This window comes from Oncorhynchus mykiss, chromosome 20, assembly GCF_057628025.1.
Source record: "Oncorhynchus mykiss isolate SJ-2025 chromosome 20, ASM5762802v1, whole genome shotgun sequence".
In the NCBI taxonomy this organism is placed as follows: Eukaryota; Metazoa; Chordata; class Actinopteri; order Salmoniformes; family Salmonidae; genus Oncorhynchus; species Oncorhynchus mykiss.
The window spans coordinates 23,895,924-23,919,064 of record NC_143041.1 but is presented as its reverse complement, the minus strand read 5'-3'; the positions used below and the strand labels follow the sequence as shown (position 1 = coordinate 23,919,064).

General features: G+C 40.4%; 2 protein-coding genes, 1 long non-coding RNA gene and 1 pseudogene across 4 annotated transcripts; all 4 read right to left on the bottom strand.

Moving 5' to 3' along the window:
• Positions 1-3,573: 3,573 nt before the first annotated feature.
• On the bottom strand, positions 3,574-5,785 carry LOC110499129 (homeobox protein Hox-B5b). The gene is made up of 2 exons (XM_021576055.3): positions 5,058-5,785; positions 3,574-4,541 (listed from the first exon to the last, which is right to left on the bottom strand). The coding sequence occupies exons 1-2, from the start codon at positions 5,638-5,640 to the stop codon at positions 4,294-4,296; spliced, it is 831 nt and encodes a 276-aa protein (XP_021431730.1). The 5' UTR covers positions 5,641-5,785; the 3' UTR covers positions 3,574-4,293.
• A 125-nt stretch (positions 5,786-5,910) lies between these two features.
• On the bottom strand, positions 5,911-8,133 carry LOC110499130 (homeobox protein Hox-B6b). Its single transcript, XM_021576057.3, has 2 exons — positions 7,628-8,133; positions 5,911-7,074 (listed from the first exon to the last, which is right to left on the bottom strand). The coding sequence occupies exons 1-2, from the start codon at positions 8,052-8,054 to the stop codon at positions 6,821-6,823; spliced, it is 681 nt and encodes a 226-aa protein (XP_021431732.1). The 5' UTR covers positions 8,055-8,133; the 3' UTR covers positions 5,911-6,820.
• Positions 8,134-17,211: 9,078 nt separating this feature from the next.
• On the bottom strand, positions 17,212-20,390 carry LOC110499131 (uncharacterized). Its single transcript, XR_016489443.1, has 3 exons — positions 20,241-20,390; positions 19,453-19,547; positions 17,212-19,288 (listed from the first exon to the last, which is right to left on the bottom strand). It is a non-coding gene; the product is annotated as an uncharacterized LOC110499131 (long non-coding RNA).
• A 1,424-nt stretch (positions 20,391-21,814) lies between these two features.
• Positions 21,815-22,373, bottom strand: LOC149974453 (tubulin polyglutamylase ttll6 pseudogene; annotated as a pseudogene). The gene is made up of 2 exons (XR_016489264.1): positions 22,222-22,373; positions 21,815-22,072 (listed from the first exon to the last, which is right to left on the bottom strand). The product of XR_016489264.1 is annotated as a tubulin polyglutamylase ttll6 pseudogene (transcript).
• Between the last annotated feature and the right edge of the window lie 768 nt (positions 22,374-23,141).

Sequence of the window (23,141 nt, the reverse complement as noted above, 5' to 3'; positions counted from 1 at the left end):
AATGGCTCTAGTGTCTTAGGCTATCTCCAAAGCGTGCATGGCCCATAAACACATGCACATGTTCATATAGATTGGTGTCTATTTGAGTAGCATTTAGATAACTGGTCAGTAGTTCAATCAGATTACAACTAAAAACCAGATATCAACGAAAATAAGATGTAGGCCTATTTTTCATGACTTCAAAAATATGTCATGAAAAATACGTTTTAATCTAGTTGTGATCTGGTATAAAACGTCGACCAGATTTCAACCAGAAAATGGGTCTTTATCACATCATTTGGCCACTGGGTCCTAACTCTTGTTTGGTCCTGCCTTCCCGTGCAAACACCACTTGTCTCTCCTATTCAAAAAGCATGTAGTTGGCCTACTGGTGCTCTTTCATCGTGAAAATCCTGCCCCCTAAGAGGTGGACACAAGAGATTTCTGATTAATCTCGTTTTTTGACATGAAGCCTTTGATGATCCGCGCGCCTCACGAATCCCATGGCATTTTAATATTTGTTAGACGTTGTGACCTGCGTTTCACCCCTCCCTCAAGGCCTCACACATGAACAATTTCTGATTTGTTCGATTATATTGAATAATGCAGGCCTAAGAGATCAGCAATGAAATGTATAGTGATTTACTAGAGTTAAATAGCAAACCGTATGTATAGGCCTAGACCGTGCATTCATTAAAACAGAATTCCGAATAAAATTAATGATTTTTAATCCAGAAGGTTTTTACATGTTACTCGAGAAAATGTAATTGTATCGCCCCTCATTGGAAATATAGGCCATTGTCTTATAATCATACATTTTTACAAGTAATTTACACACCTTTAAACAATATTTGAGTAATCTAAACGTCATAAATGTGATCCATTTGTAGGCTATAACATGTTCATAGGCCTAGATGGATTGCGAGCCATAACAGTGAGCCCGGTCTGAAGCGCGCTCTGCTGGTGTGCAGGTGGCGTTACAACACGTCACTGAAAACGCATAGGCCTATCTGCTCAAATCGCATGTTTTAAGATTTACTTTGAGGTCACTTTGTAAGGCAAGATTATTATGCCATCTATCCATGTATATACAAATATTTGTTCGATTGCATTTTCTGCAAGACATGTTTTCAGAGAAATAACTAATATGTTTATTTCCCAATGTGTTTTCAATATGAAACAAAAAAAATCGGCCTACACACTAATACACGTGTAAATAATATCCATGCAATTGTATTTTATTTAATAATAAGTAGGCCTAGAAACGTAAAAAAACGAAACAGCCAATTCAACACAAAACATGAATTAGGTATGCGTAAATCCATACAGAATACACAAGGTACAATTCCATAGGCTAGGATTTACGCTTCCAAAAGAACACATAAAAAAATATTCAGACTTGTCTCGTGTAGGCCTATGTATTTCGAGGATGGTGTCTGAGAAACAGGCCTATTGGTATTGTAGGTTAGAGCCTCGGCTTTGCATCTGTGGCTCTCGTCTAGTGACCTCGCGATGATCCCAGGTCTATGAATTATTAATGAGATCCGTGCACAGATTACCTCTATCAATATTCAATACTCATTACCCTGGTTAAATGGCTATTTAACAGTTATGAATAGTGGAACTGTTTCAACCCAATGGAAAACATTGGCGTGTGTGTGCTTTAGCATCTTTATTTTTAATAACATCTTGCTTAATTATTTAAAGCAAAAAAAGTGTCCGCCATCTTCTGGAATATTGCATTTAGTTGAATTTTCGATTATTAGATTACAGCTTTTTACGAAAGATGTCAAAAACAGTGTTTTCATATTGGCCTAGATTTGATTGGATATCACTACGCAAAACTGCGATTGCATGGTTGAATTTATACAATTTGGTCAGGTACGCAATGGGAAAAATATCAAACTTTGAAAAGACATGATGCATTATAAAGCAAAGGCGAGAAAACACCTATAGCAACGCGTAGGCCTAATTACAATGTAAAATAGTTTACAAGTACACAAGTCGTACGTAATTCCAAGTTTGGCATACACAAGCCTATACAATCAGGATGAGTGGGTGATGCGTTTATAGAATCATAAAGCCTAACATTTATATTGTTAGATCTTCATATATCCAGCATAACTTGTTCAAATCGTCTGAGGTCTGATCCCCAAAGTTATCAGTGGATTCACCTATCCACTCTTAGACGCACGTTCAACGGCTTACCTTGGAGATCGACACAAAACCCCTCCTCAAGTTCCTGTCTATACCTTAGGCCATACGCTTTTATCAAGACGGTCCAGTTTTTGTATACAGACTTGAATTTCACATCAAGATTTTTTTCGAATTTTCTGAATTCAGTCTGAGCCATATGCAGTATAGTAAAGCCTACATCGACTTTCCATCAAAGCAACTGTTGACTTTAATTTTCCTTCTCATATCAGAACCTCTACACTGACTGCACGAGGTTCAATTAAGTCAATCTAGAAATGCAATTACTTAGTGCCCTGTTCATAAAGCCACAGAATTTCCCCCAGTTTTTCTAGTTTTACGCAGCACAAAATTAATTAATTCATTCTTATTTGCAGAAGTTTAGGTAGCCAATAATTCGATTATAATCCATGGATTCTTAAAATAATGTATTTTGAGGCTAATTCTAACATGAATAACATAACTATTTTTTTCATTATAATCCTATAAAGTGGAAGACTTATTTGACTTTATCACTGCATTTCTGATATGAACTTTCAATCCCAAGACTAGTGCTATCCAGTCCACAACCCTTTCTAATCCCCTCGCAGCAGTTAAACCGTCACTTTCCTTAAAGAATGTGAATTATATAGTACATTGCCTACTCCCCAAAACCATAGAACGAACTTTATGGACCCCACGTGACCTTTCAAAGTCAGTAAAGGGTTTGGTTATATGTTCTATGGTACGGAGACGTTTACTAACTTCGAGCCATGCACCTGTAAAACAGCTTACATCTTGGGACATTTGATGGGGAAACGAATATCTAAATACAAGCAAATAGAAGAGCAACTCAACCCAAAGTCGTTAGAGGGTAAGTTTAAAAGGCTCAACGTTTGTTTTTCTGGTAAAGAAGGCCAGCTTGCAAAAATAATGACTCCAATAGACTTGAAATGATGTCGGGCACTTTATAAGTGGCAATATAGGTTGGACTAAAACAATGCAAATACTTGCCACATTAAATCAACAACAAACCTGACTCAAATGTAATCCACGTATGAATCTAGCCCCAAAAAGTAATCTCAAAACGATAGTATGCATAGAAACGTCTATGGAAATTATTTGTGTTAATGTGTTATTATATAATACATTAATTTAAAACAGCACAAATGCTATAGAAAAATGTTTTATATGAAGTGGATTTGTTTGAACGTGGCAAGGTGAAGTAGGCTAGGTCTAAATTGTTGACACAAGTAGTACAAAATGCCATGAATGGTTTACGTTCACCAGTGTTAGGCTGTAGCCCATTTGTGTCGATTGAACATATTCTATATTGCATTCAACATTTGTGGGGCTAATGTCTTATTTTGTAATATGTTTAATGAAGAGGTGAATTAATTGCAATACTTTGCTTCAAATATATCAAGCGATGGAGAGAAACTTTATTTCCAGCTCTATAGATTCACATACAAATACAAAAAGCTTAATTGGCAAAATGTTTACCATCACTGTTGCCTTACAGGCTAATCCACAGAATACCACTCCCTCCTTGTCCACTACTAATGGATCACATTGAAATGTTGAATAGCCTACATTCACATTAGTATGCAACATAATAAGTACTTAGTTCTAAACAATTACAATTGATATATTTGTGCATTTGGTATAGTCTACATAACATATTTACTTGTATTTTAAAACCTCCTTGAAAACCTAAGGCTCTGGCCACGATAATCAAGCATAAATACAGCATTAAAACGTACACTAAAGCGCTTTGAATGATCCCATCATCTACAGGTTTACATTCAATGAAGAGCAGCATATGGTGTGGAAACATAGTCTACTGTACACGTTACACCTGTTAGACGGTTTACACAATATAAGAGCTCACGTGAAACATGACAACCTTCAAGAGATAAAACAGAGCACATGGCTTTAAACCCTTCGACAATGAGTCTTTTTTTCTTTTTCCCCCCCCTATTTCCAAAGATAAATTCTACAGGTTACCATAACACAATGGAAAACTAAACGCCTGTTTAAGACCACAGAACATCTTTCCGCCTAAAATCACAACATGCCGAAAGGCGCTGCACTTTAGTTTTACACTCCGGATTCCCCCTTATCATCACTTGCAGTTCGAGCTCAGTTATGGAACGCGCTACCTCCTGTAACCAGACTCATACTTTTCAGTTTATTGTCCTTCTTCCATTTCATCCTTCGATTCTGGAACCATATTTTTATTTGTCGTTCCGTGAGGCACAAAGTGTGGGCTATCTCTATTCTCCTCCTCCGGGTTAGGTATCTATTGAAGTGAAATTCTTTCTCCAGTTCTAGCGTCTGGTAGCGGGTGTACGCTGTTCGGGCCCTTTTCCCATCAGGTCCAGCCATTTCTAAATTGTATGGAAAATCAAAATTAGAAGTGGACAACACATAGGGGAAATATAACTTCAAACATTACAAGAATAAACATGTTTAGTCAACAGAATAGACGAAATATGGAGCAGATATAGGTGTGGAATAGGCTGCAAGCGGGCGCGTGCCATGCACGTAATTGTAGCTACAGAACCAGAAATAGAACTTGCTTCCAGCCATAAATATAACTACCCACCAATTGTCCAACATTTAAATTCAATATTCGAACAGTAATTTCATACTGTTTTCAATTCAAATTTCCTGCATAGGTTACCAATTATTATGTGTTGTCTTGCACTGGACCCCGTCAAAAAACAATGATCATTAAAATGCTACCCCATCCGTTGCCATATACCATTCTTAGTGACCTTACCGAGTTCATGCAACACTTGACAGATTTATGATGCTACAAATTTAGATTATAGCAAAACACAACAGCAAGCATGCAATCGACTCCAAAGCAAGACCACCACAAAACACAGTAGAAGATGTACCATGGTTAATGTGCAGTTTCCGCATCCAAGGGAATATTTGTGGCGTTTGGCAATCGTTTGCCGTCGTGGAGGTTGCGTTGGACTCCTGTTGTGGTTGTTGCGCCCGGGGAGCCGTGCTGCTTGTGTGTGCACCTTCCTCGGACTCAGAGACAACGGCGGTATCCTCTATCTCTGTGAAATGACTGTTGTTGCCTTTGTTGAGATTATTATTGCCGCCCGAGGTCGTGGTCCGGTCAGATGGAGGAGAGGGGCTTTTTATTTCCAAAGACTCGGGGGTGCCGCAAGGCAGGGGGTGTGGATGTGGAGACGAGAGCGAGCAGGTCGGCTGTCTGTACCGGGCGTCCGTGCCCGTGGTCGGGAAACCACGGGTATCATCCCCAACAGCCCCGAAGTGGCTACCAGTGTTGGTGCGATTTACGGTTAGGTCCATGCCATTGTAGTTGCAGCCGAAAGACCCGGAGTTCATGGTGCCAGAATCCCTAAACGTACCGTTCACAGCGCCGTTAGTCCCATAATTTAATAACTGATAGTCGGAGCCATTCGGATAGCGCCCTGAAAACGAGTTAACAAAGTAAGAGCTCATTTGGTTGTTTTTAAAGACTCGATTTGTAGATCTTTGTCGCTATAATCCTCTGCTTCACGATTTATGATGTAATCATGAATTATAGCAATGAAGCCTACTGAACTTTGCCAGGTATGCGGCCAAATATGGGAGAGCGCTCGGGAATCACGTGCCTTTGTTGACCAGTCGTAAATTCTCACTGATGACTTCAAGAGGTAATTCATGCTCTATGGTTACAAATGATGACGAAATGATGGTCGTTATGCTCAAATCAATGGTGCCTCCCCATTGCGCCCTAAAATCCAAGTAGGCAGACAGCGTCATCTACTGGCAGTGGAGATAACTGTCAGTGAGGACGATATGCAGGATTTTTTCATTCTTAATTTATTTGAACATTCTCGGACATAAAAGTAAGCTAAACTATTTTACCAACAGGTATCTCAGACATGTATCCCAGTAATCTGTTATAGTAATACATTAGCATTTTGATCATTAAAGAGAGAGACTAAAGGTTGGGCTTGCTCAACTATGTCAATATTTACAGGAAATAATAATAATACAATAATTATGAAACCAGCCTGTACATCAATAAAACAATCAAACTTTCTATTAAATATTCACACAACTAAACAATGCTTTATTTGTATTTATAAAAGATGGCAAAACATTGCTTACATCACACATGACATCCAGATGTGCAAGTGCACAATACATAACTTGTCAAAACATTATTCAGTTGAACATGACAAGGCGATGTAAAAGCCAAAAACGAACAATATACAACACACACTGGGCTATTACAAAGCCTCTCTCTTGTATCGATATTAAGGACATTTTTGAAGCAAACTATTGACTTATCGTGTCATTTTGACTAGGCCTGTTGTTGCACATCAACACCCCTGCAAAAAAATGGTGCCCCTGCAATTATGTGCGAGTTTACTGTCAAGTAAATAGATTTACAAAACTAAAAACAGAAATACGATCAAATAAGAATAGGCTAGCCTACAGTTGTTTTTAACCTGTTTCTAACCTACATACGCTATTTAATCGTGCAAATATATTAGTCTAGGCCTATTGACATATTTCACAAAAATGTGTAGGCCTATGCAGCTATTTTCTGAAAAACAACAACAAAAATTCAACAACTCTCAATTCATGTTACAACAGTAATGGCTTGTGTAGCTTATTTATTCAATGTCTTTTAATCTGTCTTATTTTCCTCTTCTTCGTCGCTGGGTTTCGAAGGATTCATAACTTTGTTCTCCTTTTTCCACTTCATTCTGCGATTCTGGAACCAAATCTTTATCTGGCGTTCAGTGAGACATAGAGCATGCGAAATCTCGATTCGACGACGCCTGGTCAAATACCTATTGAAATGAAATTCTTTCTCGAGCTCAAGAGTCTGGTATCGAGTATAGGTCTGACGGCCCCTGCGCCCACTGCTGCCAAAGGTCCCTGCAAAAAAAGAAAAGCTAATAAAAGTCAGCCATTATGTAAGAAACAAAGGGATAGACAGGCTAAAATATTGATTATAACCTTTACACTATTATCACTTGTATAAGCTATACTGTTATAATCCCTATTAATAACTATTATCATAGACTACTATTATTATTGGATGTATTACATTTGCCTCCATTAGCCTATAGTAATGATTTTTGATTCACATGATAGACTACTGTATTTTGACATAGCTTAGCAACATTTTGTTTCCTATACAAAACGAGTTTATCTATCTGTTCAGATATTTTTCACGTGAATCACGTCCTAGGCTATTGAATCCAATGCATCATGCATGTGTTCACACAATGTCTTGTAGAATTATTCCTCTTTTCAAAATTGAAATGATTTTCCCCCGTCTTAATTGCACAAGAAACAGTTACTTATGGACTCAAATCTGAATGCATATTGTGGACAGGCAACGCTGTTACAGTAGTCACATGATTAATAGGCAACATGCAGGTCAGAAGTTTAAAACATTTTTTACAAATAAAAAAGTTTCACTCACCGGCGGTGCAAGAATTCATCCTTTGCATCCACGGATAAAGCAGAGAAGAAGACTTGTCGTCCACAGCAGTGGTTATGTTTACATTTTGCTCGAGGCACTCTGACCTGCGCTGATCCTGAGTTACTAAGAGCGGCTGCTCCTCTCGACTTGCGAAAGCGCACGAACGGTCACTGTCCTGGTAAAAAGTTCCAGCTGGGTAGTCGCAGGGAGCGCTGGTGCTGGGGCGACCGTAGACACCAGAGGTTTGCTGGTAATATGAGGTTGGGTAAGCCTTCTCTTGCATATTGGCAGCTCCATATGTAGCGTTAGAAAAGTGTCTTAAAGGGTCAGTATATCCGGAGGAATATAATGGTATCTGACCCAGGAGAGACTCCTGTCCTCCCGGCAGAGAAACAGGAAAAGTTGAGTTGACAAAATAGGAACTCATTGGATGAACAACGGTATGCTCCGAGGAATATGATTTGTAATGTTTTATAGTCCAAGTGGTTTTGCCATTACTTTATCGGAGATTTGGTTCTAGCTGAAGAGGGCTTGCGTGATGCCACTGAATAGGGCAGAAGGGAACTGTACCATCTGATCAACGTCTGGCCAATAGCGAACGTCTGCGGTTGCAATATTGCCCTCCTGGGAGGCTCATGTTGCGTACTAGGGGTCACCAGTGACTGGAAATTTAGCGCCGGGCAAATATCAAATGAGCTACCTTGATCATTCAAAATTGAAGTATTTCGTTTTCGTTCTTAATATCGATGCAAACAAATTATATAAATAAATAGTATAATGCTGGCACCCCCCCCCCCCCCCCCTAAAAAAACAATTGTAAGCCTACTTGAGACGAATAATGCTGTTGTTCTCTGGTTGTCACTTCCAATTACCCACAAATGTAAATTACTGATTGCTAAGAAACAGGCTAGTTGCACAATGAAAAGTGGCCACATCCAACTGGTCAATTCAACGTTTAGTCTACATTGGTTCAACGTAATTTCATTGAATACACGTGGAAACAACGCTTGATTCAACCAGTGTATGTGTGCCCAGTGGGATTACATTGTTGCAGCTAAATTAATCTCTACTTTTATGCAGCTGTTTTAAACTGTTGGATAACATTTATGTTTCATCATTCATTCCATAAGTTAACGTGTTCGTTATGCTTTCTAGGCATTCCCATACTTGGCGGATAAAGACTAAAACACGATCAAGACGTCTACACGGACAAATCAACGCACAGATGCTCACACAGAGGCAAAATTATTTTCCCACGGATCAAAACCAAGTATATTATCAGTAGGCCTTTATTATTTAATTGAATATGTATTATTATTATGCTATTATCGTTATTTTCTGGATGACTAAAACGGTCAATAAATTAAAAAGTAAATAAACAAAGCTACTTTCTTTACAACATGACGCATTTCCTTTTTCCAATCAATTATATTTTCCTTGTTGAAAATGACATGTCAACACAAATGTCTAATTCAAAATCATTTCGTATTATCTATCACAAGTAGCCAAATGCAAAGTAATTTCTAAAATCAACGTCAACTTTGCTGAGCCAAGTTAATAGTTTATATGTGTACTCATTCAATTTTCCTTCAACAGCATTAGGCCTTTGTTTCAACAACTAATCAAACATTTTAGCTTAGTATCCTACGACTTCGCTGTATGCAGAATGACAGTTATTCAACTTCAATTAGCTTCTGTGCAAAATGCATCAGTTTGCTTTTGTTTAATTTGAAAAGAAAAAACGAAAGAAAAAAAAAAATATGTGCCAATATGTCAATTGAGTGTATATGTGTGTGTGTGTTACTGAATGCATTTATTGACCTTGGTAAATCATGGAAATAAAGTAATTGAGAACGAATACACCCTTAACTCAAAAGTAATATGGATTTCTTTGGGAAAGAAGCCTTTTTGGAGGTGCCACCGCCACCAAATGTAGGCCTATTATCGCCCCTAGATGGCGTCAAAGAGCAATAAATGAGACGAGGTGAAGAAAATTCAGCATAAAGCGGAATTAATGCAGACATTTCAGTTTCCTAGTTCCGAATAGCATATGAACGCGGCATGAATTAATATGAATTGGACTGCCGGTCGAAACGCAGAATACTTGTGGCAGATTCCAAGAGGTATCATATAGGCCTACCTATTTATCTGAAACCTTCCTCACCCGCCAAAGATGCTGCTGCCATTTTGACACTAACACATTATCAGTATAGCAACCAGGTCTTGCAAATTGAAACAATGCTATACTTTAAGACACCGTAGCCATTTTGAGGGCTACCAATGTTTGTGTAACTGATTTTTATCGAATCCAATTTTAACCTCTAATGGCCTACTCTAGTATGATTTTGGTGGTATAGGAAATTACTGAGACTTGACGACCTACCTTTGTTTATAATCCATCATTTCGCTTGTGGGTATTCCGGATGCGATTATCTTGGTTCTTTTTAGATATTCAATTGTTGTTCCTTTGGTATAACGCATACGGTAAATAACAATAACCAAAGGAGTCCCTCTGTTGAAAATAAAATAAATATTCCATTGTCCTGGCGTATATTGAGTCTTCTTTGACGGTACATTTCAGAGATGGCCACATTAGCATATGCTAGCATTGGATGAGAGATTCCTCATTGACTCCATCTCTCAGTTGGTGGAGCTGCACAGTTACTGGACACATTTCTATGACACAATTAAACCACAGCTAAGACAAAGAGCCAAGAAAACGAAGGTGTTACTGAATGAGCCGTAGAAAACAGACAGCTGCAATATAACCTCATGGGGGAAAAAGTTCCCTGTCCAGAGTCCACATGACCAACCTCAGCCAATCCCAGAACCCAGGCAGTCGTAAAATTCCATCACAAAGTTATACATTTTCATAAAGAGACTCAAATTTATAGCATTTTTCAGTAGAAGGCATTTTTTTCTTCATCGCCATCTTTTTCTTTCAAAGACGGGTATGCATCTTAAGCAATTTTTGGAAGCTAAATTGTCTTCAAAGCGAAATGGCTAGACCTATAATATTTCAGGTTGGCATCATATTTAGAGAATTTGATGATCATGCCTTATCAATTCAATTCAAAAGGCAAAAATATGGAAACGTTTTACCAATTGTAGTTCCACACTATAGCGTATAGGCATGTATATAACATGTTTGATAACTATTTACATTGTATTATAGGGTAAGTAGCCTATTGTACTTTTACTTAAGGGACTGATAAAAGGTTTAAAAGCTTATAGGTAGCTCATGTAAGCGTCTAATAATAGTTGGCTAGGCCTAGTCTACATTTGCATTAGCCTACATTTAGTTATTAATTTAGTTAAACTATATATCAACATAATCAACCGTGCAGTCTTTCTGACTCCCTTAGGTATGCCTACTTTTATAGCGTTAGCACACATTTTCAAGCAAATGCAAGCAAAATGTGTTATATTTCCCTCCGTTAGATTTTTAGATTTTGCTCACATATAAAATAGTTGTGTGTTAAGATAGAGCTATATACCAAATATATCCCTGCATGAAAACATAAGGCATATGAAGTGAAAAGTAAATATCAAATGAATGGAACATTTCTCTTTTTTAAATTATTTTTATTTAACCTTTATTTAACTAGGCTAGGCCTATCCCCAGCAACTGTTTGCATGGTGCCCTGTTCAATTTAATTTCGTTGACAAAAAGGATTTCCGACATTTATAGATGCAATAAAACCATAAACCCCCCCCCCCCCCCCCCCCCCCCCCATGCCACCTAATCCATCTGCAAAAGGTTGCACAGAGAGAATTCGGCCTAATCTCCCGAAAACGGGGTACCCAAACCGAACACAGTTATTTAGTTCAATTATCGTAAAGGTAAGTATTTATTCTTATCGAAATAACCCAATTAACATCCACGATTATAAATGAAAATTCGTTTTCTATCATTATTTTCTAGGAAATTTTTAAATATTATGTATATTATGTAGGCTATCTTCTGATCTTTTGAATTTGATGTTGTCTAATAGTGCAGTTTCAAATGAAACATGCTAACAATCTATAAACAATAATTAAACCAACATAAAGCATTTTTCATTAACTGCACATCTTTGGGCTTTGTTGGGTCATGAATGTGGATAAAATGAATTGAAATAGTGTGCGTGTCCTGGCATTAACTCCCTAATTAATCCACACTTTCAGACTTTTTTACATTAACCTTCAGTAGACACTTTTTTTTTACACTAGGCCAATGAATATAACATTGCCAAATTAGCATAAATGCATCAGTTACCCGACATACTCTTCTAAAAATACCTTTTCTGTATTGCCTTTATTTCTTTTGAATTTGGGATGATAGTGCCAAACTGTATAGGCTAGCCTATACTCAAAATATTGATATAACACTGAGGAAACCTGATACAGACCTGCAAGATGTTATCTTGGTTGTAAACGTTTATACCCCTTTTCCTCTCCGCGGAACCAACTCTTGAGGGAATACCATATGCCAAAGATCCCCAAAATTACACTTTTAAGTAGGCCTACTATGTTTCACAATAAAGTGAGGCTTACGTTTTTAAAAGGGGACATTTTATTGACAGTGTACATCCAGTATATCCATCACAGCTAAGGCCTGACAAGACAACAGACAAAAAAACTGCCAATTAAAATGACAGGGACTCGATTTGCGCAAAGTTGTTTACGCACATCTCAAGTTAGGATTCAGTTCAATCTAACGAATAATCATTATTATTAGCGCCAGAAAATGTGGCAGTTGTGCAACCATACTGCACTAAGTTACAAAATGATACATTCTAACAACATAAATTCCTGTTCAGACTTTTCTGCAAAGGGGATTCACACTTTAAACCTTTTGCGCAAACCTCTAATTAGAATGACGCGTAAAATGGTGCGTAAAAAGCTAGTTGTGCACCTCTTGTCAAATTCAACTTGACAATGAATTATCAATAAACACAATACATTTCACTGTTGTGGCCTCTGTGTGGCCTCCCATCACCATGTCTAGATCTAGTCTTATCCTTTACCCTCCTCATCTGACGTCTGAATCTTATTGTCCGTTTCTTTGCTCTGTTTCTTGATTTCATTCTGATCCAGCATATTTACTGGAAATGTGTCCTTCTTGTTCTCCCTTTTCTATTTTATGAGTCTGTTTTGAAACCAGATTTTAATCTACTGATCGGTGAGTCAAGTAAGGTTGAATAGAAACTCTGTCTGTCTGCCTCTTCTCTGTCCCGTAGCTGTTGAGAGATGAATAATTTTAGACAAATTTAGATAGGCAAAAAAATGTACCCAATACCAAAGGCTACCCCAAACCATAGACGTTAGTGAACACACACACAGTTTGTGTATGTATTATTCCTAACAATAAAAATAAACTATAAATCAGGCGAAGCAAGACCTTTTCTCACATCAATAAATTGATTTACAGATTTACCTTGTATCCAGGGAAAGAGATCCGACAGAGAGGAGCAATGTTCTGCGCACTCGGAATCATCTGCAACCCAGTGGATTTCAAATGACGATCAATGTAGTCCTCCTGGATACAATCCATATTATGGTTTTGCATAAATGGTTGGTCTCTTTATCGCATCGTGGGCATGATACAAGCTGCCCTTCGGCTGCGGAAATAAGCACGGATTTTGTTGGTGAGCGGTTTTGGACAACATGTGCCTTGGTAGAATTCCGGTAACTGCTTGGGTTGCTGCTGCTGGATGGTGCCACCGGCACAGTATCCGGGTAAATGCTTGGGATGCTGCTGCTGGATGATGCCACAGGCACGGTATCCGTATGCTGAAGAGGGAGTACGTTTCCAAATCATGTGCTAGCACATAATCGGAATGCAAGGACTCGCTCTTCCTGTATTTTGAGAATAGACCAAAAATGTAATAAGAGCTATTTTCCACTTTGTTTCAAATCTCATTCAACAGGCAGGCTACTACTTCATGGAATAACGACAGGTTTCGAAAGTTTAGGCATGAGTTGAGAGATAACCCTCGGCGAAGACCAACATTTTCATGTCAATTCAATACCTCGAAAGTACATGAATGATGGATTGGACTACAGCTTCACGGGGTATAGTCCATCATGTTTTGGATACGATGAAGGGCGTCTACAATCCACTGCATGACTTCAGAATATCCAGACAGACAACAGACAAAGCATTGCGCCTTTGTCAAATGGAAAGTGAGAGAAACCAACAGAGGGGGAAAGAGGAAGAAAGAAGGAGGGGGTGATGAAGGGAGATAAGGGGAGATCGAACCTGATACAAGTATTCAACTGTGAAGAGAATTTGCTGAGATAATAGAGAATGTTGATGCATTGGCTAGTTAACTGGATCGTATATAAGAAGACACAGCCTACATCTTATGATATATTTCTAACAACAAATGGATAACCTATATTAAAGATTTCTAGGCATTCAAAAAGGCCAATAATACAATTATATTTTTTATAATCAGTACTCCGACTGTTTCAATGGGCAAAGTACAGGCTATATACATACCACAACCAGAAGCCATGGATTACAGGCAACATTCGCACTGAGCTAAAGGGTAGAGCTGCCACTTTCAAGGAGCGGGACTCTAACCCGAAAGCTTAAAAGAAATCCCGCTATGCCCTCCGACGAACCATCAAACAGTCAAAGCTCAATACAGGACTAAGATTAAATCGTACGACACTGGCTCCGACGCTCGTCAGATGTGACAGACCACAAATGGACACAGCCAAGAGCTGCCCAGTGACACAAGCCTACCAGACGATCTTAATAACTTCTATGCTCGCTTCGAGGCAAGTAACACTGAAACATGCATGAGAGCATCAGCTATTCTGGACGACTGTGTGATCACGTTCTCTGCAGCCGATGTGAGTAAGACCTTTAAACAGGTCAACATTCACAAGGTCGTAGGGCCAGATGGATAACCAGGATGTGTACTCCGAGCATGCGCTGACCAACTGGCAAGTGTCTTGACAGACATTTTCAACCAATCCCTGTCTAAGTCTGTAATACCAACATGTTTCAAGCAGACCACCATAGTCCTTGTGCCCAAGAACACTAAGGTAACCTGCCTAAATGATTACCGACTCATGGCACTCATGTCTGTAGCTTTGAAAGGCTGGTCATGGCTCACATCAACACCATTATCCCAGAAACCCTAGACCAACTACAATTTGCATACCACACCAAAAGATTTGTAGCGCCACCTTTTGCTGCAATTACAGCTGTAAGTCGCTTGGGGTATGTCTCTATCAGTTTTGCACATCGAGAGACTGAATTTTTTCCCATTCCTCCTTGCAAAACAGCTCGAGCTCAGTGAGGTTGGATGGAGAGCATTTGTGAACAGCAGTTTTCAGTTCTTTCCACAGATTCTCGATTGGATTCAGGTCTGGACTTTGACTTGGCCATTCTAACACCTGGATATGTTTATTTTTGAACCATTCCATTGTAGATTTTGCTTTATGTTTTGGATCATTGTCTTGTTGGAAGACAAATCTCCGTCCCAGTCTCAGGTCTTTTGCAGACTCCATCAGGTTTTCTTCCAGAATGGTCCTGTATTTGGCTGCTCCATCCATCTTCCCATCAATTTTAACCATCTTCCCTGTCCCTGCTGAAGAAAAGCAGGCCCAAACCATGATGCTGCCACCACCATGTTTGACAGTGGGGATGGTGTGTTCAGGGTGATGAGCTGTGTTGCTTTTACGCCAAACATAACGTTTTGCATTGTTGCCAAAAAGTTCAATTTTGGTTTCATCTGACCAGAGCACCTTCTTCCACATGTTTGGTGTGTCTCCCAGGTGGCTTGTGGCAAACTTTAAACAACACTTTTTATGGATATCTTTAAGAAATGGCTTTCTTCTTGCCACTCTTCCATAAAGGCCAGATTTGTGCAATATACGACTGATTGTTGTCCTATGGACAGAGTATCCCACCTCAGCTGTAGATCTCTGCAGTTCATCCAGAGTGATCATGGGCCTCTTGGCTGCATCTCTGATCTGTCTTCTCCTTGTATGAGCTGAAAGTTTAGAGGGACGGCCAGGTCTTGGTAGATTTGCAGTGGTCTGATACTCCTTCCATTTCAATATTATCGCTTGCACAGTGCTCCTTGGGATGTTTAAAGCTTGGGAAATCTTTTTGTATCCAAATCCGGCTTTAAACTTCTTCACAACAGTATCTCGGACCTGCCTGGTGTGTTCCTTGTTCTTCATGATGCTCTCTGCGCTTTTAACGGACCTCTGAGACTATCACAGTGCAGGTGCATTTATACGGAGATTTGATTACACACAGGTGGATTGTATTTATCATCATTAGTCATTTAGGTCAACATTGGATCATTCAGAGATCCTCACTGAACTTCTGGAGAGAGTTTGCTGCACTGAAAGTAAAGGGGCTGAATAATTTTGCACGCCCAATTTTTCAGTTTTTGATTTGTTAAAAAAGTTTGAAATATCCAATAAATGTCGTTCCACTTCATGATTGTGTCCCACTTGTTGTTGATTCTTCACAAAAAAATACAGTTTTATATCTTTATGTTTGAAGCCTGAAATGTGGCAAAAGGTCGCAAAGTTCAAGGGGGCCGAATACTTTCGCAAGGCACTGTACATAGATAAAAGCAGAGAGTAGCAGCAGCGTAGAAGAGGAGGGGGGGGGGGGGCAATGCAAATAGTCTGGGTAGCTATTTGATTAGATGTTCAGGAGTCTTATGCCTTGGGGGTAGAAGCTGTTTATACACCTCTTGAACTTAGATTTGGCACTCTGGTACCACTTGCCGTGCGGTAGCAGAGAGAACAGTCAATGACTAGGGTGGCTGGAATCTTTGACAATTTTTAGGGCCTTCCTCTGACACAGATGGCAGGAAGCTTGGCCCCGGTTATGTACTGGGCCTTACGCACTACCCTCTGTAATGCCTTGCGGTTGGAGCCCGAGCAATGGCCATACCAGGCAGTGATGCAACCCGTCAGGATGCTCTCGATGATGCAGCTGTAAGACCTTTTGAGGATCTGAGGACCCATGCCAACTCCTGAGGGGGAATAGGTTTTATTGTGCCCTCTTCACGACTGTCTTGGTGTGCTTAGACCATGTTAGTTTGTTGGTGATGTGGACGCCAAGGAACTTGAAGCTCTCAACCTGCTCCACTACAGCCCCGTTGATGAGAATGGGGGCGTGCTCAGTCCTCCTTTTCCTGTAGTCAATTTCGCTACACCCGCAATAACATCTGCTAATCACGTGTATGTGACCAATAAAAGTCGATTTATTAACCCTCTCATTACAATAAAGAGCAACTTTTGCCGCTTTAACCTGGGCCAGCTGCAGCTTAACTAGGTTCTTCTTTGCAGCACTTGACCATATGACTGGACAATAATCAAGATAAGATCAAACTAGAACCTGCATGACTTGCTTTGTGGAGTTTGGGGTCAAAAAAGCAGAACATCTCTTTATCACGGACAGACCTCTCCTCATATTTAAAACCATTGAAGCGATATGTTTTGAACAGTTTACAATATAAGGTAACACCGAGTAATTTAGTCTCCTCAACATCTTCAACAGCTACACCAGATTCAGCGGAGGTCTAAAACTTAGGGAATGATTTGTACCAAATACTTCGTTTTAGAGATATTCAGGCAGTTTATTACTGGCCACCCATTCCAAAACTGACTAACTCTTTGTTAAGGGTTTCAGTGACTTCATTGGTTTGGGCTCCAGAGCGGTACAGCGGTCTAAGGCCCTGCATCTCAGTGCAATAGGCATCACTACAGTCCCTGGTTCGAATCCAGGCTGTATCACATCCGGCTGTGATTGGGAGTCCCATAGGGCATGGCACAATAAAATGTGCTTTTATTGAGATGTGAAATGTTGCGATAAAGGGTGTTGCACGTTATATAAAAGTAGGCTATAACTAAACTGTAATTTAAACTTTTGTTATGCCAACTATCCAATAGTCACAAGTCCTAGATCTTGAGAGATCCTGTATATCACGCGAGTAGAAATTCAGCGTAGGCCTATATATTCCAATTGAACAATAAATATATCGTTAAATCATCTCTTCTAAATAGCCTTCATTCCAAATCCTCACTGAGGTCAAATTAAACCAATCGACATATCGAATTTCCAATTAAGTACAATAGAGTACAGTGTTTATGAACTACATTTTAAACAAATCAAACAGTGCGATAATTTTGTTATTTTTCCTTTATTTAACTTGGCAAGTCCGTTAAGAACAGATTCGTATTTACAATAACGGCCTACACCGGCCAAACCCTCCATTAACCCGGACGACACTGAGCCAATAGTGCGCCGCCCTATTGGATTCACGAGAAACAGCCCGGGATCGAACCAGCGTCTGTAGTGACGCCTCTAGCACTGAGATGCAGTGCCTTAGATCGCTGCGCCACTCGGGAGCCTTGTTAAAGAGCTTTACTTTTTTTGGAGCTTTACTTTTCATTGAAAAAGCCTATCGTTTGCATTTCCAATGATTTATAATTTGACAGCTTAAAATGGTGCAAAACTGGGGTGTTACAATAAAAACGTCTAAGATTTCCCACTTATTATTTGCTAAACTGTTTGACTAATCATATGGAGTATATTGTTAATAAGCCTAGTACTATTATCGATATCATACTGAATTTAACAAATATCCTCATATAAACATGAGCAAAGATGAATGCATAACATATTTCTCACCAACTCAAATAATGCGCAATAAACAAATGTACATCACATCCCAAATAGCCATGTGAAAATACTATGGGTCAATCTACAATTAAAATCAGTGAAATCTGAGGAGTACTCGTTAGTCCCTCTTCGTGGTAATTTCAGTACCCCCAGCGTTTTTTTCTTCTAAAACTTAGCACAAATGAACGATTATGGTTACCATTGCAGAATTATAAACACAAACCAATATGATAACAAAGCATAGTAGGAAAGTCGCACACATTTGCTATAGGACTACCTGGTCACACCCATCTCTTCCTTTCAGATTTCACATAACTGAGTAAAATGTCCAGATTTCCTGAAATCATATTTTGAAGATTTTTCACCATTGTCTCAGTGGTTATGGTGATATTTAACAACCCAAGGTATTTGATAAGACACAGATAGTATTCACTTAAATTCCATTCTGTAAAGGCCACAGTGTTTGCATAGACATTAAATGACACATCTTTCTACCAAGTACCACACAATACCTAAGTCACAATATGCACCATTGCTTCCATATTTTCACAATAAGGCCTCACTCCATTTCTCTTCTCACCATTTCACTTCAATCAATTACCAGAAGCTCAGACCTAACATAGAAATGAATTTCATTTTGAGGATGTAAAAAAAATATGAAGAAATGTATACAGTATATGGAGAGTATTTGGGGAACAACTTGTGCAAAGTTTGCCAAGAAAGCTTGCTCGCTCTCCCCCGCTCGTGGTTTTTGGCACTATGGAAGGACCAGTGACATCCCTGCTCCCTAGCGCCTTTGTCCGTGCTGGGGGGCTTTACGGGAGGGGTTGTGGATGGGGTGGGGGGGTGTCGGGCCGCTGGATCAGTGGGGCTGGGGTGGAAATGACAAACAGGCTCTGGAGAGCCTTGGGGCCAGAGGACATGGGGGTGCAGTGGAGCCATCCAGGCATGAGCTGGGAGAGATTTGACACTGTGGCCCAGGCCCTGGACTCTGCATAGGATGAGCACCACTGACAGAGAGAGAGAGAAAGGTAGAGAAAATCAATACTATGCCCTCAAATAAACATGATTATCCATAAGTACAATCTACAATTTGAGATCAGTGGCGGTATGGTAATGACACAATAAAGTGAGGACAAGAGGTGCAGCACGGATGCTCAGTGGTTGAGCTCACTTGTCCATGGAATACGCTGGGTACTGTTGGTCCTCCTCAGGTCCCCATGGCGCCTGGCAGACCATCTCTATGACCGGATCCTCAGGGGTGTATTACTGTAGGCAGGCAGACTCGGTGTGAGTGTGCCCCTGGGGGCCCCTGGTAACTTTGAGACAATGCAGTGCCCATATTTGTGTGGGGCAGTAAGTAGACTAGTGGTTAGAGCATTGGGGCAGTAACCGAAACCATGAACCCGAGCATGATAAGGTAACTGTTCCTAGGCCGTCATTGTAAATAAGAATTTGTTCTTAACTGACTTGCCTTGTTAAATAAAGGTTCAATTATGCACCAAGATGTCTGGTTGAACTACTGGCACACAGCACCGACACCAATGCATGCCACCAGAGGTCTCTTCACAGTCCAGAAGAGACCATGGGAGGCTCACAGTACTACATAGAGCCATGACTACTTGGAACTCTTTTCCACATCAAGTAACTCATGCAAGCAGTAAAATTTGATTTAAAAAACAGATAAAAATACACCTTATGGAACAGCGGGGACTGTGAAGAGACAAACACAGTCATAGACACATGCATACACACACGATAACATACACACACGTGCACATGGATTTTGAGTTGTAGATTTGCTGGACCCCAGGAAGAGTAACTGCCTTGGCATACAGCTAACGGGGATCCAAAATAAATACAAATATCCCATATTAGGACAAATATGGAGGACACAATTCCCTGATAGGGAAACAATAAACTAAACGGACCAGTTAAATTTCTATAAAGCTGTAACCTAACCTTATTGGCTCGTTCATGTATTTATAGGGGCAGGTCATTCTGCTCGTAGGGGGGGGGGGGGGGAATGGCATCAGGATTGGGGTGTCCTCCCCCCTGCAGTAGCTGATGGACTTGGTCCCGCTGGAGCAGTCCACTGACCATCTCCGCCTCCTCATATAGTAAGGAAACATTTCATCACAATGTATAATTATTTTTCAGTATGTAATGAGATGTTAATAATGTAGATGTGTTAAATGGCCATGTTATGGTGTGGTAGATGGACATGCATGTAAGTTGTTCAGTGGGAAAGAAGTTTGGCTCCCTCCTGTGGCCGCTGAAAGGCCCTGCAACTACAAGTAAGATTGCCACCCCCAATGATACCATGAGACTGACTTCCCTCTATGATTGAGGACGGCTAGGCTTCTGTAGGTAATAATACATAGAAAACCATAGGTAACATGTCACGGATCTAGCAATGATACAGGACCCCACGCACATACAAAACTGATGGGCAGGGTGATGTCGGTCTGTTGGGCTCGTACTCTGTGTGGGTTGGCATCTCCTCCAGATCCCCCCTGGAAGTCTCATCTACAGTTCCAATTTTGCTCCCTCTCCTTCTGCTCCTGCTTCAGACACAGCACCTGCAGGTGCTGCCTAAGCACACAGTCACACACGGAAATAAATTGTACATGAAACAACGAAAAAAGTTAATATAAACTAAGATTTTGTATTTTCATTTTGAGTGTTTTCATGGTATTGTCTATAAGCCTGTATGTGTGTGTGTGTGTGTGTGTGTGTGTGTGTGTGTTTGCCTGCCTCAACATGGGAGGATTGTGTCTATGTGGCACACTCCTCCCTGGTCTTGGAGGTGGCAGTCTTTTGAAACAGGGCGCTGCTGTGTTTGAAGTACTTCTCTCCACCCTCACGGGAATAGATCCCGCGGAAGCCACCTGGGTGTTTGGCCTCATCCATCTGAACTTGCTCCACACTGGCTGCCTTGGACTGACACATCTCCTCACAACACAAAAATGACCTCAACTGACCACAACTGAATGAATGAATTGAATGCATTAAAAAAAAAACATACCGGATTGAGTTTGGTCCAAATCACTTTGTTTGTTACATGTCTATAACCATGATAATTCATAATATGACCCATCATAACTTGTTGTTACATGGTCAAACTGATCATACAAGAACATTGAAATTCCACAAAGACAAAGTTCCAAATGGTCTTCCTACCCATCACGTTGTTCTGACTGTACCGGGCCTCGCTTGGACCAGTTCTGCAGCAGCCTCTCCTTCACCCTGCTCTTATCCTCCTTAGCGATCTTATGGCGGTCACAGGCAGCCAGGTTTATAAGGACCAGGGTGTTATACAGCAGGCTATCCTTCTAATCCCGGGCAAATCAGTGGGGAAACTGGTGGGTGGGTGGGGGGGGGGGGGGGGGGGGGGGGGCACACCCACGTGAACATAATTGAACATGATGAATATACCCTGTTTGCTATCTAGCTTTAATATAAAATGCTAGCAAAATGCCTTAGCATAACACATTTCTTAGCTCAAAATATGCTTTAGGGATATAGGACCCATATCAATACGTCATCCTAACCCAAGAAGAGGGCATCACCTCTTGCACCCAGGGCCTGTTGATGGTCTAGCAGCACATCAAAGCCCAGGATCTCAAAGCAGGCACTGCCAGCAGCGTGGTTAGGGGAACAGGTGTGGTAGTTGTGTTTGAGGAAGGGGTGGGCAGAAACAAGCGTCTTAATAACCACGTCCTCAATGTCCAACCGCATCTTATGTGTCGTAACACATGGCCACCAGGTGCTTGTTCAAGGTGGACAGCTTCCTGGAACGACAGGGAGGAGAGGACTGAGATGGAAGCATTGGCTTAGCAGTCACCTGTGGATGGGAATTCCCAATTAGATGAATTATACAAACAAACAAAGGTAAAAGGTCAATTCGAGAGGTATTTGAAGTAAAGGAACACCTGCTTACCTTTTCCTGCCAGTGTCGTCATCACGGACAAAGTTCTCACTGGGCTTGTTGATGGCATAGTTGGTCAGAGGCATGCAAACACCATCCTTGTAGAAATACAGTGCCTTGCGAAAGTATTCGGACCCCTTGAACTTTGCGACCTTTTGCCACATTTCAGGCTTCAAACATAAAGATATAAAACTGTATTTTTTTGTGAAGAATCAACAACAAGTGGCACACAATCATGAAGTGGAACAACATTTATTGGATATTTCAAACTTTTTTAACAAATCAAAAACTGAAAAATTGGGCGTGCAAAATTATTCAGCCCCTTTACTTTCAGTGCAGCAAACTCTCTCCAGAAGTTCAGTGAGGATCTCTGAATGATCCAATGTTGACCAAAATGACTAATGATGATAAATACAATCCACCTGTGTGTAATCAAATCTCCGTATAAATGCACCTGCACTGTGATAGTCTCAGAGGTCCGTTAAAAGCGCAGAGAGCATCATGAAGAACAAGGAACACACCAGGCAGGTCCGAGATACTGTTGTGAAGAAGTTTAAAGCCGGATTTGGATACAAAAATATTTCCCAAGCTTTAAACATCCCAAGGAGCACTGTGCAAGCGATAATATTGAAATGGAAGGAGTATCAGACCACTGCAAATCTACCAAGACCTGGCCGTCCCTCTAAACTTTCAGCTCATACAAGGAGAAGACTGATCAGAGATGCAGCCAAGAGGCCCATGATCACTCTGGATGAACTGCAGAGATCTACAGCTGAGGTGGGAGACTCTGTCCATAGGACAACAATCAGTCGTATATTGCACAAATCTGGCCTTTATGGAAGAGTGGCAAGAAGAAAGCCATTTCTTAAAGATATCCATAAAAAGTGTTGTTTAAAGTTTGCCACAAGCCACATGGGAGACACACCAAACAT

Bases quoted from the DNA above. Each gene is read 5' to 3' on its own strand.
- LOC110499129 (XM_021576055.3), bottom strand. From the start codon at position 5,640: ATGAGCTCTTACTTTGTTAACTCGTTTTCAGGGCGCTATCCGAATGGC. The intron at 4,542-5,057 runs GTACATCTTCTA...CATACAATTTAG, and splicing joins GAAACTGCACATTAACCATG to AAATGGCTGGACCTGATGGG.
- LOC110499130 (XM_021576057.3), bottom strand. From the start codon at position 8,054: ATGAGTTCCTATTTTGTCAACTCAACTTTTCCTGTTTCTCTGCCGGGA. The intron at 7,075-7,627 runs GTGAGTGAAACT...CTTTTTTTGCAG, and splicing joins GATGAATTCTTGCACCGCCG to GGACCTTTGGCAGCAGTGGG.